This window comes from Patagioenas fasciata, chromosome 28 (assembly GCF_037038585.1).
Source record: "Patagioenas fasciata isolate bPatFas1 chromosome 28, bPatFas1.hap1, whole genome shotgun sequence".
NCBI lineage: Eukaryota > Metazoa > Chordata > Aves > Columbiformes > Columbidae > Patagioenas > Patagioenas fasciata.
The window spans coordinates 3,761,185-3,772,740 of record NC_092547.1 but is presented as its reverse complement, the minus strand read 5'-3'; the positions used below and the strand labels follow the sequence as shown (position 1 = coordinate 3,772,740).

The 11,556-nt window shown below is 72.3% G+C and overlaps 2 protein-coding genes across 3 annotated transcripts; one reads left to right on the top strand and one right to left on the bottom strand.

The window, feature by feature from the left end:
• The first annotated feature begins 180 nt into the window (after window positions 1-180).
• Window positions 181-3,463, top strand: TMBIM6 (transmembrane BAX inhibitor motif containing 6). The gene is made up of 10 exons (XM_065858860.2): window positions 181-275; window positions 1,437-1,539; window positions 1,615-1,723; window positions 1,816-1,936; window positions 2,055-2,103; window positions 2,196-2,293; window positions 2,395-2,474; window positions 2,559-2,659; window positions 2,737-2,809; window positions 2,885-3,463. Exons 2-10 carry the CDS (start codon window positions 1,484-1,486, stop codon window positions 2,906-2,908), a joined length of 711 nt encoding a protein of 236 aa, XP_065714932.1. The 5' UTR covers window positions 181-275; window positions 1,437-1,483; the 3' UTR covers window positions 2,909-3,463.
• Window positions 3,464-3,516: 53 nt separating this feature from the next.
• Window positions 3,517-11,289, bottom strand: NCKAP5L (NCK associated protein 5 like). 2 transcript variants are annotated; one of them, XM_065858837.2, is made up of 13 exons: window positions 11,166-11,289; window positions 8,456-8,496; window positions 8,265-8,372; window positions 7,679-7,747; window positions 7,541-7,579; window positions 7,345-7,464; window positions 7,157-7,270; window positions 5,095-6,818; window positions 4,862-5,015; window positions 4,701-4,779; window positions 4,334-4,618; window positions 4,063-4,193; window positions 3,517-3,958 (listed from the first exon to the last, which is right to left on the bottom strand). In XM_065858837.2, the coding sequence occupies exons 1-13, from the start codon at window positions 11,272-11,274 to the stop codon at window positions 3,722-3,724; spliced, it is 3,210 nt and encodes a 1,069-aa protein (XP_065714909.2). In that variant the 5' UTR covers window positions 11,275-11,289; the 3' UTR covers window positions 3,517-3,721. The 2 variants fall into 2 exon arrangements, with proteins under 2 accessions (XP_065714909.2, XP_065714910.2); XM_065858838.2 differs by lacking the exon at window positions 11,166-11,289 and adding an exon at window positions 8,877-8,960.
• Window positions 11,290-11,556: the final 267 nt, after the last annotated feature.

Sequence of the window (11,556 nt, the reverse complement as noted above, 5' to 3'; positions counted from 1 at the left end):
CGAGGTGCCGATTGGGTCGACCACGGCCACGACAGCCAATGAGCGTCGCGCTTCTATGTGGGGGAGGAGGTGCCTGGCCAACGGCAGCGCTCGGGTGCGGCCGGCCGCCAATGGGCCGTGGCGGGGGTTCGCCCCGCCCTTCCTCGAATGGTGGCGACGGACCAATAGAACGAGGCAGAGGGCGGGTTTCCCCGATGCGGCAGCCAATGGGGACCGGGGGGCGGGGCGGAGTGGGGACGGTTCGCGGCCTGGCACGGACGGGAAGCGCCGCGCAGGTGAGCACGGAGGGGCTGCGGCGGGGGCGGCCCGGCCGGGGGTCCCCGCTCCCCCCCGGGGCCCTGGCGGCAGCTACGAGCCCGCGGCGGCCCCCACAGCCCCACCGAGCCTCACCCGGGGCGCCCAGCCTGGGGAGCTCCTGACGCCCCACAGGCCGCGCTGCCGGGGGGCGGCGGGTCCGCGGGTCCGGGGGCTGCGGCGGCTCCGGGGGCTGCGGCGGGGCGGGCGGCGGGGCGGCCCCGCGCAGGTGCCCGCAGGGAAGGGGGCGGTTGCTGGCGGCCCGGGGCAGCGCCGGGTGCGGGGCCGGGTGGGTAAAGGTCGCCCAGCAGCGCCGGGCCCGGTTCCCGCTGCCGGCAGCGCCCGGGGGCGTCACCGGCGACACCGAAACAGCTCCGGCTGCGGTGACTCGGGCCGCCCGGCCCTTGGCCCCGCCGGGAGGCAGCTCCTGCCTGACGAAACCCGCTGTCACCGCCGCGGCCCTTGCGCAACCCCCGGGCTGTGCGGCTGCCCCACGGGAGCCCCGGGCCGAGCCGGGAGGGCTGGGGCCACCAGCCCGGTGACAAACGGCCTCTGGCTGGGGGGACACCTGTGCAGTTCGGGGGTGGCAGAAGGAGACTCCAGGCTGTTCCCTTGATGTCCCCATGGTCTGTGGCCCCTTGGGCACTGTCTGCTTGGCCTGTTCGGTCCCCTCCGCCTCTTAGTGACAGGTGCTTTGTGTCACTTGCTGGGCTGGTTGGGCTCCCGTGGGGTGACAGCTCTGACCAAGCTGGCTGGACCAGGGGCTGCCGGAGGGGCTGGAGCGGGAAGGGGTGAGGAGGAGGAGGCTCGAGGGGAATCTCAAGCTGCTGGAGCCACCTCTGGGGACGTCATTACAGGCACTAATAGGAGCCTGGCACAAAGACGCTTTCCAGCTGCTGGCAGAGCTCCCGCGGGGTCGGGGGCTCCCCAGGGGCAGCCCAGGTCTCGCAACAGCGTGCAACACTTGCACCAGCTGGGGGAGAACGCCCTGCGTGCCCGGCCGGCGCAGAAACAGCAGATCCTGAGCAGGCAGCAGCTCCTGCCGCTCGCTCCGCGCGGGACAGGAGGGATCTCGGTCCCACTGAGCTCTGCTGGCAGCCAGGGGACCCCGGCATCCCCCTCACCCTCCTCCCCTCCTGCAGTTTGCAGCTCTGCGAAGTGGCCGGTGGGCCCCTCCCAGCCCGGCACCATGAACGTCTTCAACCGAAACATCAACTTTGACGCCCTCTTCAAGTTCTCCCACATGTGAGTAACTGCGCTTGAGTTTGGGGGGGTTCCCGGGGGGCTGCATCGACCTCACCGCCGCCCCCTCGCCCGCAGCTCGGCCTCCACCCAGGAGCACCTGAAGAAGGTCTATGCCAGCTTCGCTCTCTGCATGTTCGTGGCGGCCGCGGGCGCCTATGTCAACGTGGTGACCCACCTCTTCCAGGTGAGGGGACTTTGGGGCATGGCGAGCAGTCCCTGTGCTCGCACCCCCCTGGCGAGGCAATGCCAGGTCCCCACCTGCCTCTCGCCCCCCAGTTCAGCCTCCTGACCGGCCTGGGCTCCCTGGGGCTGATGATCTGGCTGACGGCCACCCCGCACAGCCGCGAGACGGAGCAGAAGAGGCTGGGGATGCTGGCCGGCTTTGCCTTCCTGACGGGTACGTGGGCACCGGGGACACCCCCAGGCCCCGTGGGACTCTGAGCGCTGGGGATGCGGGGACAAGGGCCCTGATACAGCCCAGAATGGCTCAGTGACACCCTGCTCTGTCCCTCCAGGTATCAACCTTGGGCCCCTCCTGGAAATGTGCATCTCCATCAACCCCAGGTAGGAGTGTGACCCCCTCCAGCCCCTCCCCGCCACCCCCAAGCCCCCGTCACCCCCCCCCAGCCCCTGTCACCCCCTCTCCTCTCTCCCAGCATCATCCCCACCGCCTTCCTGGGCACCGCCACCATCTTCGCCTGCTTCTCCCTGAGCGCCCTGTATGCCCGGCGCCGGAGCTTCCTCTACCTGGGAGGTGAGGAGGGACCAGGGGGGTTTGGGGGCTCCCTGCACGGGGTGGGGGGCACCCCGGGGGGGCCACAGGACCAGGTGTCACTCCCTGCCCTCTCCCCACAGGTTTCCTGCTCTCTGGCCTCACCCTGATGCTTCTTTCCTCCCTGGTTAACGCCTTCATGGGATCCACTTGGCTCTTCACGGTGAGCCCAAGGATGGACGGACAGACGTCACCCGCACCCCTGACACGGGATGTCCCCATCTAATGTCCCCTCTCCCTCCCACAGGCCAACCTGTACCTGGGGCTGATGGTCACCTGTGGCTTCGTGCTCTTCGACACGCAGCTCATCATCGAGAAGGCGGAGAGCGGGGACAAGGATTACATCTGGTGGGTGACAGTGCGGGGGGGGGACACACACAGGGGACAGGACGGGCCCCCCTGAGCGTGTCCCTCTGTCCCCGCAGGCACTGCATCGATCTCTTCCTTGACTTTGTCAACATCTTCCGGGATCTCCTGATGATCCTGGGTGTGACCGAGGTGGGTGACAGTCCCCAGGGGGTGGCTGGGGGGGGACAGGGTCACAGTGCTGAACCCCCACCTCTCCTCTTGCAGAACAAGAAGAAGGCAAAGAAGTGAAGCAGCTCCAGGCCAAGGTGGAGCTGTCCCCATCCAGGTCCCCGTGTCCCCACCCTGTCCCTCTCCCGTTCATTAAAGGGGTTGCGCTTTGCTGCCGCTGAACGGCAGCCGGAAGCTTTCGCACCTTGTGGGTTTTTCTCTCGTTTCGCTTTTCTTTGATTAGAAACCGGCCAATTTGTGGCTCCCGCTGGAGTTCAGCTCCCCCCCCACCCCGGCTCCCCCCGAGCCCCATCCCTCCCTCCGAGGTTTGTCCCAAGCCCCACGGGTGACACGTCCCCACCTCCCCCTTGCGCCAGCAGCCGGGACGCTCCCCCACCGAGGCAGCCGTGGGCGCCCACGTGCCAGCTGGGGGGTGGGTGGTGGGACCCCCCAAAGCCAAACTCAAGGGAGGAGCCTCTTCTGCTTCAGCACCAGTGCCAAGAAATACCAACGGCAAAGAAACCGCGGCGTGGGCTGAGCCGCCGGTGGGGCCGAAGGGTTTGGTTCCCAGCTCTCCCCCCATCCCGCCGCCTCTTTGTACCGGGACGATTCAATAAAAACGCTCAAAAACTCCAACTTCTCGCCCCCTCCCTCCTGCGGGCGGAAGGGACAGCGGCTGCACGAGGACGTATATAAATAACCCGGGGGGGGCGCTTTATTGAGTTAAAAACCTGGCGGCGGGGGCTGTACACTGCAATAGCACCATCGGAGAGAGGTGTCGGAGGGGGAAACAGGACACCGGGACCCCCCCACCCCGGGCAGCACCCCCGGCCGGGGCTGGGGGAGCGGGGGGCAGCGTGGGGGTGGAAGACGTGCGAGTGCGGCGGGGGGGGCTCAGCCCTGGCTGCCGCAGGAGGAGAGGCTGTCGTACAGGGAGTCGCTGAGCGACTCGGAGTGCTCCAGCGTGGGGGGGCCGTGCCCCCCGTCCCGGGACTGCGCCCCCGTGCTGCCCTCGTCCCCCACGTCCGAGGCGCTGGGGGTGCGGCTGCTGCTGGCGCTCAGGGCGGGGGGCAGCGGCGGGGGGGCCTCCGGGGACGCCCCTCGATGTCCCGCTGGGCTGCAGACGGGCGCCTGGGGAGGGACAGTGGGGTGAGGGGGGCTTGCTGTTCCCCCCCCAGCTCCCTGACAATGCCAGTTACACCCCGGGGCTGGGGGGTCCCACACCCCCCCCTTACCAGCACGGGCCGGTGCAGCCCCCCGGAGGGGCCGAGGAAGGGGTCGGCGGCACCACAGGCTTTGGCGTTGGGAAAGGTCCAGTTCTTGCTCTGCTGGACGCGCTGCGGCTTCCCGGCATCGGCACCGGCATCTGTGGGGACATGGAGCAGGGACACTGACCCCCCTTCCCCGTCAGTGCACCCCACCTCCCCCCGCTGCACCTTGCATGGGCCTTGGTGACACCCAGCACCACGGTGGGGCCTCGTCACCCCCTGGCACAGTGACACTGACCTTGGGGACCGGCGTGGGGGCCGGGGGGCCCTGGGGGGTGACACACCGGGGTGCTCCGGTGCTTTCCGGCCACCAGCAGCTCCTCGGCGCTCGGCACCTCCCGCTCCAGTGTCCGGGCCTTGCGCGGCACTTTGGTGATGCGGGGCGGCGGTGCCGGCACAGTGCCGGGCAGCGGCTCGGGGCGGCCCCGCGGTTTGGGGGCGCTCTTGGCAGGGACCCCCCCGTAGTCGGGGGGTGGGAAGGTCCCAATCCCACTGTCCAGCGTCCGCGTCAGCGACCCGCAGGCTGCAGGCACAGGGGGTGTCAGTGCTGGGGGGGGGTCAGCCCCGGTGCCCCCACCTTGCCAGTCCCCCCCATGCCCCCTCACCGGCAAAATGCTGCGACATCCCTGACTCGGACAAACTCTCGTCCGACGGCAGCTCGTCCCGGAGCCCCACGTCGGGCACCTGGGTGGGAGAGAGGGTGAGCAGCCATGGGGACCCCTCAGAGCGGGATGTGTGGCTGGCGGAAATGGGGGACTGTCCTCACCTTGTTGGGGGGCTCCCGCAGGTGCCCCACGATGCCGTTGCGGGGCGGGCGGCACAGCCGGGGGTCTTTGGCGTCGGGGGGGACCCGCCGGAGGTCACAGAGCTCCCGCTTGTGCTCCAGGCGGCTCTCATAGGGAACGTCCTTCCCGTCCACCCTGGGGACAGCACCGGAGCCGGGGGTGAGGGGGGACACCCCTATCCTCACCCCCTCCCAGCCCAGTGGCCACCACCGACCTGTCCAGCAGCTGCTGCATGAAGGTCTCGGCCGTCACCTCCTGGTACATGACCGGGAGCGGCCCGGGGGCGCGGGGAGGCCCGCGGGGCCGCCCCTTGTCCAGCGCCTGCAGGAAGCCGTGCTCCTCCCGCAGCGCCTTGCGCAGATCCTCCGCCTTCTCCATCAGCTTCGAGATGTTCAGGCTCTCGGCTTCCAGCTTGCGGGCGGCCAGTTTGACCTCCCGGCGCAGGGGGGCCGGGGTGCCGGCCCAGTCCCGCCCGCGGCCCCCGTCCCCGCGCCGGCTCAGGGCCGGCAGTTTGCTCCGGCGCAGCCCGAACCAGCTGGCCAGCCCGCCCGCCGCCTTCCCCTTGGGCTCGCCCGCCGGCGGCCGCTCCTGCCCCTGCAGCCGCAGCACGTTCTCCTCGATGCCCTTCATCACTTTCTCCTCGATGGCCGAGTGTCCGGCAGCTCCCGCCGGTGTCCCCGTACCGGGGGGCTCGGGGACCGCCGGCCCTTTGCGAGGTGCCCCCGCCGCCTTGGCCCCCGCCGGCTCCTCGCCCCGCGGCGTCGCGGCTTTGCCGCCGCCCGCCTTGGTGGGCAGTTTGGTGGGGCTGCCGTGGGGGCTGCGGGTGGCCTTAGCCGGGGGGGCCGGGGTACCCCGTGATGGGGTCCTGCCGCCGGTGGGGCGGTTCTTGCCCCCCGCCTTGCCGGGCTCGCCCATGGAGCAGGAGGAGTAGCAGCGGGCCAGGGGCTCCCCGGCGTGCGCGGGTTCGGGGTGCTTCAGGCTGCCCCCCAAGCTCCCCCGGGGCGGGGGCCGCGGTTCAGCCCCGTGGCCCCGCTCAGGCCGCCCTGGGCCGGGGGGCTCGCGGCCCTCGGCCCCCCGCAGCTTGCTCAGGGCGGCCAGGCGCTCCTTGAAGGGCAGGTAGCCCGGCTCGGGGGATTTCTTGCCAGGCCGGCGGGAGGGGGCTGAGCCCCCGGTACCGCGGCGGGTGCTGGGGGGGGACGCAGCCACCCGCGCCCCGCTGGAGGGGGGGCCCGGCGGCCCCGGGGGCTGCTCGGCTGCCTCGTAGGCGCGGGTTGGGGGGCAGGCGGGGGGCTCGGGGGAGCCGGGCTGGGGGGGGGTGCCGGGGGAGGCGCGGCGGCTGAGCGCCGGAGAGGCCTCGGGGTTGCCGCCGCGACACGGGATCTTGGAGGCGCGGGGAAGCTGGGGGCTGAGCCGCAGCGCCCCGGGCGGGGGCGGCAGCTTCAGCACCTTGGGGGGGTTCGGGCCCCCCCCGGGCGAGAGCGGTGCGAAGCCGCCCTCGGGGGTCTCCTCGCCCAGGGCGTACAGCCCCAGGAACGCGGGGTGGTCGCCGCGCCGCTGCCGGGGGGGGCCCCCGGGGGCTTCGCCGTTGCGCCGGCAGCACCCGGCATCGCCGCGCAGCAGCCGCTCGGCCAGGGCGCTGAGCAGGGCCCCCCGCGGCGGAGCCGCCTCCTCCGGCGAGGAGCAGGGGCTGCCCTCGGCCCCCCGCCACCCCCCGGCAGCCCCCGGGCCCCGCAGCGGGCAGGGCGGCCAGGCCGGGGCGGCGCAGGGCTCGGGGGAGCCGGGGGAGGCCGGGGGGGGCCCCAGCAGCGGGTCCGTCTCCTCCAGCTTGCGCAGCACCTCCAGGATCTGCGCTTTCTTCTTGAAGAAGGGGGAGAGGGCGTCCAGGGGCGGGGTGCCGGGGCTGAGCCCAGGGCTGCCCAGTGGCACTGGTGGGGTCACCTGTGGGGACCGGGCACCGTCACCCTGCGGGCACCTGGCACTGAGCCCCACGGCACCATGCTGGGACACCCTGGGGACACCACGGGTGGACACAATGGAGTTTGGGATGGGGATACAAGGGGTTGGGGACAGGGACACCAGGGGCAAAGGGGTTTGGCGCAGGGACATCCCAGGAAAAGGGGCTTGGAGAGGGGGACGCCATGGACCCCAAGCGGGGACAGCACGGATGGGCCTGGAAAGTGGGGACCGCGATCCTGGGGACGCTGCAGCCTTGGAAAACCTGCTGGCCCGGGCTTGGGGACACCGCGGGCAGGGGGTGCAGAAGCACCATCACTCACCTCCGGCACGGGGACACAGCGGCTGGGGGGCAGCAAGGGGGGCGGCTGCTCGGTGGAGCCGGGCGGGGGGCTGGCCGGGGCGTCCGGGGGCACCGGCACTGGGTGCAGCAGCAGCTGGAGAGGGGGAGACCCTGGGTTAAACTTGGGGGCGCTCTGCCCCGTGACCCCCCCAGCACTGACAGCCGCACCTGGGGCAGGGAGCCAGCTGAGAGCTGCAGCTTCTGCTGGAACAGGTCGCTCAGCGCCTGGTTCTGCCGCTCCAGGTCAAACACCCGTTTCTTCAGTTTGATGCACTCCTCGCGCAGGTCCTGCCCGGGGTGGGATGGCGGGGATCAGCCAGGACCCCCCAGTCCCCTCCCACCCCCCACTGCCCCCGACACCCACCTTCTGGTTGAGCAGCGCCTGCACCACGTGGTTGGCGACCTGGGGAGCAGAGCAGGGTATGGGTGGGGTGCGAGGGCACACGCAGCCCTGCACCCCGGCACACGCGTGTGCACACGTGTCCCACGCACCCCCCTGTACCTCGTCCAGGCAGCGCTCGTACGTCTCCCGCTGGTTCTCGTTGGCCTGGGCCAGGGCTGAGTTCTCTGCCTGGGGACAGAGCGGGACAGCTCAGGGGACACAGCAGAGGAGCTCGGGCACCTGGACCCCCCCCCAGTGGCACCCAGGAGACCCCAGGGCCTTGAGTGGAGGGGATGGGGCTGCCCCAGGAGCGGTGGCACACGAGGGCCATGGAAAGCAGGATAGTGCTGCCCCACACCATGGAGTCTGGGCTGGTGGCTCCATGGCTGCACGGTGGCCGTGGCTGCATGGTGGCACTGGCTGCACGGTGGCACTGGCCACGGCTGCACGGTGACCATGGCTGCATGGTGGTCATGGCTGCACGGTGGCAGTGGCCACAGCTGCACAGTGGCCGTGGCCGCATGGTGGCCATGGCTGCACGGTGGCACCGGCCACAGCTGCATGGTGCCCATGGCTTCATGGTGGCCATGGCTGCACGGTGGTACCGGCCACAGCTTCATGGTGGCCACGGCTGCACGGTGGCACCAGCCATGGCTGCCCAGTGGTCCCAGGTCTCGGTGGCCACGGCCGCCGGCCCCGCCGTTACCTCCAGCTCCCGCAGCCGCTGCAGGAGCTCATGGCTGGTGCCCGTCTCGCCGAGGGCCGCGGGGCTCCCATCTCCCGGTGCCTCGGCCACGCTCTCCGACATCTCTCGCTGCGGGGGGACGCACGTCAGGCGGGGTCCCCGTTGGCCCCTGGCCAGTGTCCCCCAGCCCACGGCACTGCCGGCCCCCTTACCTCGCTGGAGCTGTCGCAGCCCTGTCCGTCCGCGGTGTCACCTGCGGGGCAGAACGGGGCTGAGCAGGGGGATGGAGCTCGGCCCTGGGGCTCCCCCAACCTCACTGGCACCCCGAGCCACGGGGACCCCCCCGCCCCTTCCCGGGTGCGCAGAGACCAGCACCGGCCCCGGGGCAGAGGGATGCCCAGCACCCCCGGGACCGGCACCGGAATGCGCAGCACCCGGTGCACAAGACCCCCCGGGTGCAGAGGGGCCCCGCCGGCGCTGGCCCCGGTACCGGACACTCCGCTTCCCCGGGGCTCCCCGCGCCGCCCGGCCCGTGCGCGCCGGAACAGGGGCCGGCCCCGAGCACCGAGCACCGGCACCGGCACCGGCCCCGGCCCCCCCGCCGCGCTCCCGCTCCCGCCCCCGCGCACTCACGCCCGGGGCTCCCGGCGGCGCCGCCCGTTCGCGCTCAGCGCGGCCCCGGGGCCGGTCCCGGCGGCGGCGGCGGCTCCATCCCGGCCCGGCCCGGCCGCGCTATTGTTGGGAGGCGGCGGCGGCCCAGCTCCGCCTTCCCGCCGCGGCCGGGGAGGAGCCGCCGCCGCCGCCGCCCCCGTTGCGCGGCTCCGCCAGCGCCGGGCGCGGAGCACCGGGGAGCCAGGCCGGGGAGGCCGGGGCAGCACCGGGAGAGGTGGCACCGGGACACCCATCCCCATGTGGTACGGAGCACCTCGGGGGTACAGGGCACCCCACGGAGAGGGACCCACCTGGGGCACCCCCTTTGGAGAGGGACCCCCCGGAGCCTGGGGACACTTTGGGGACACCCCCGGGGCTCCGGGCACAGAGCTGTGCTGTGTCCCCACGCCGGGGCCCCCACCCTGCACCCCACAAGCCGGGCAGGGGTTGGGGTTCATGTGAGGCCACACGGTCCCGGCTCAGCCGGACCCCACGGTGGCAAAGGCCGGGGGGTTCAGCAGCGCAGTGGGAACTGGAGGGGACAATGAGAGGGTCTGGGGGTGATGGAGGCAGCGAGGCCGGAGGGGTCACTGGAAGCAGACAAGGTCAGGGCACACGCAGTGTTGGTGACAGCCCTGTCCCCCACTGACCCCGCGTGGCTGGACCACAGATGGGAGCACTGGGGGCCACCAGACACCCCAGAGCAACCTCTGCCGCCTTCTCCCACTCGATGCAACGAGAGCGGCAAAAACAAACATCGAGCTGCTATTTACAGCCCTGCTCGGCGCAGCGGGGCCAGGCCACACGCTCCCTGTGTCCCTGCCGAGCCGGCTGTCCCCGCTGTCATGGGCTGTGTGGCCCCAGGACCCCGCCAGCCCGGTGCTCAGCAGCACCGCGCACCCTCGGCCAGAGCTCACACGTGCTGTCCCCATCCCTGGCGCGGGGCCGCACAAACCCAGGCAGGTCCCTGGGGTGGCCCGTGGTGCCCAGGGGTGCCTGGGCCCCCCTTGCTCTGCCCCCGGCACAGGAAGCGGCCCCAGGGCCGGCGGCTCCGGCTGCGTCAAGGGGGGAAGTGAGACTCTGTCTGGAGGGGAAGAGCAGCCCGCAGCCCCCCCAGGCCCTGCCGGCGGGGACAGCTGGGGGGGCCCGACAGATGGATGGCATGGCCGTCCCCTCCCCCAGCACGGGGCCCCGCGGGGGCAGCGCGAGGGTCCCTGTGGGGATGGGGACGAAGCTGTAGCAGAGCCAGGGCAACCAGAGCCCGTGTCCCCCTGCCCAGTCCCCCTGGTCACCCTGTGCAGGACAGCAGCCACTCACCCCGGGCGCCGTGGGGACACGGCACGGGCCCAAACCGCGCGGCTGCGGACACGCCAGCGCAGCAGGGAAATGTCCCCTGCACCCGGACCGTGGTCCCCAACACGGTGGTGACGGACTGGCCTTGGCCTGCTCTGCACCACGGTCCCCACCACGAGCCCTGGGGATGTGGGGTGATAGCCCCAAGTGTCCCCAGCACTGCTGGGTGGCAGGGGCTGGGCTGCTTTTGGGGCAGCCAGGACACACTGGGGACAGCCCAGGGACAGCAGGGACACCCTGGGGACAGCTGGGATACACTGGGGACAAGCAGGATGTGCTGCAGAAACAGCCTTGGGGTAGCAGGGACACATCGAGGACAGCTGGGACTCTGCAGGGACACATGCCAGAGCAAGGCAGGATACAGCGGGGACACTGGGGACAGACCAGGGACAGCCAGGATGCAGGGGGAACACTGGGGACAGCCGGGATGCAGTAGGGACAGCAGAGACACACAGGGGACAGCTGGGATGTACCGGGGATGGTGGGGACCAGCGGGGGAATGAAGGACAGTAGGGGACACAGCAGGGACAGCCAGGACACGGCAGGGACAGTCAGGGATGGAGCCTGGATGTACCGGGGGCAGCGGGGACACAGCAGGGCCAGACTGGGGACAGTGGGGACAGAGCCGGCACAGGCGGGATGCGCTGAGGGCACACGGGATGTTCTGGGGACACCAGCAGTGACACGCAGGGAGGACAGCCGGGGCGCACCGGGACATCCCGGGGCCGAGGACCGGCCAGGACGCCCCACGCCGCTTCCCCCGGGGCACCCCCGGCCCCGCCGCCCGGTTCCCCCCGCGGCACGTCCCGGGACCCCCCCGGCACACGGGGCTGCCGGTGCCCCCGAACCGCGGCCCGACCTCCCCCCGGGAACCCCCGGCGCTCCCCGGCCCCCCCGCCGCGGCGCGGCCGGACTCACCGGGGGCTACGGGGGGGCGGCGGCGGCGCGGGGCGGCGCGGCCATGGCGGGAGCGGCAGCGGGGCCGGGGCTGGGGCCGGGGCTGGCCCGGCGGCGGCGCTGATGTCATGGCTGCACCGGGCCGGCTCCGCCCTGCGCCCCCGCCGCCGCCAATCCGCGCCCGGGGCCGGCGGGGGGGTCCCGGGCTTCCCGGTGCTGCCGCCGCCGCAGCCCCTTCCCCCGGCCCGGTGCCTCCCCCACCCGGTGCTGCCGGAGAGGGACCCGGTGTCCCGTCCCCCCCATGCCCGGTAACCACCGGGGTGGGAAGGACAGAAATAAGGGGGCAACACCCGAAGGCGAAGCCCCCCCGGCAGCGGGAGCGGAGGTTTGGGAGCAGAGGGGCCACCCCCCC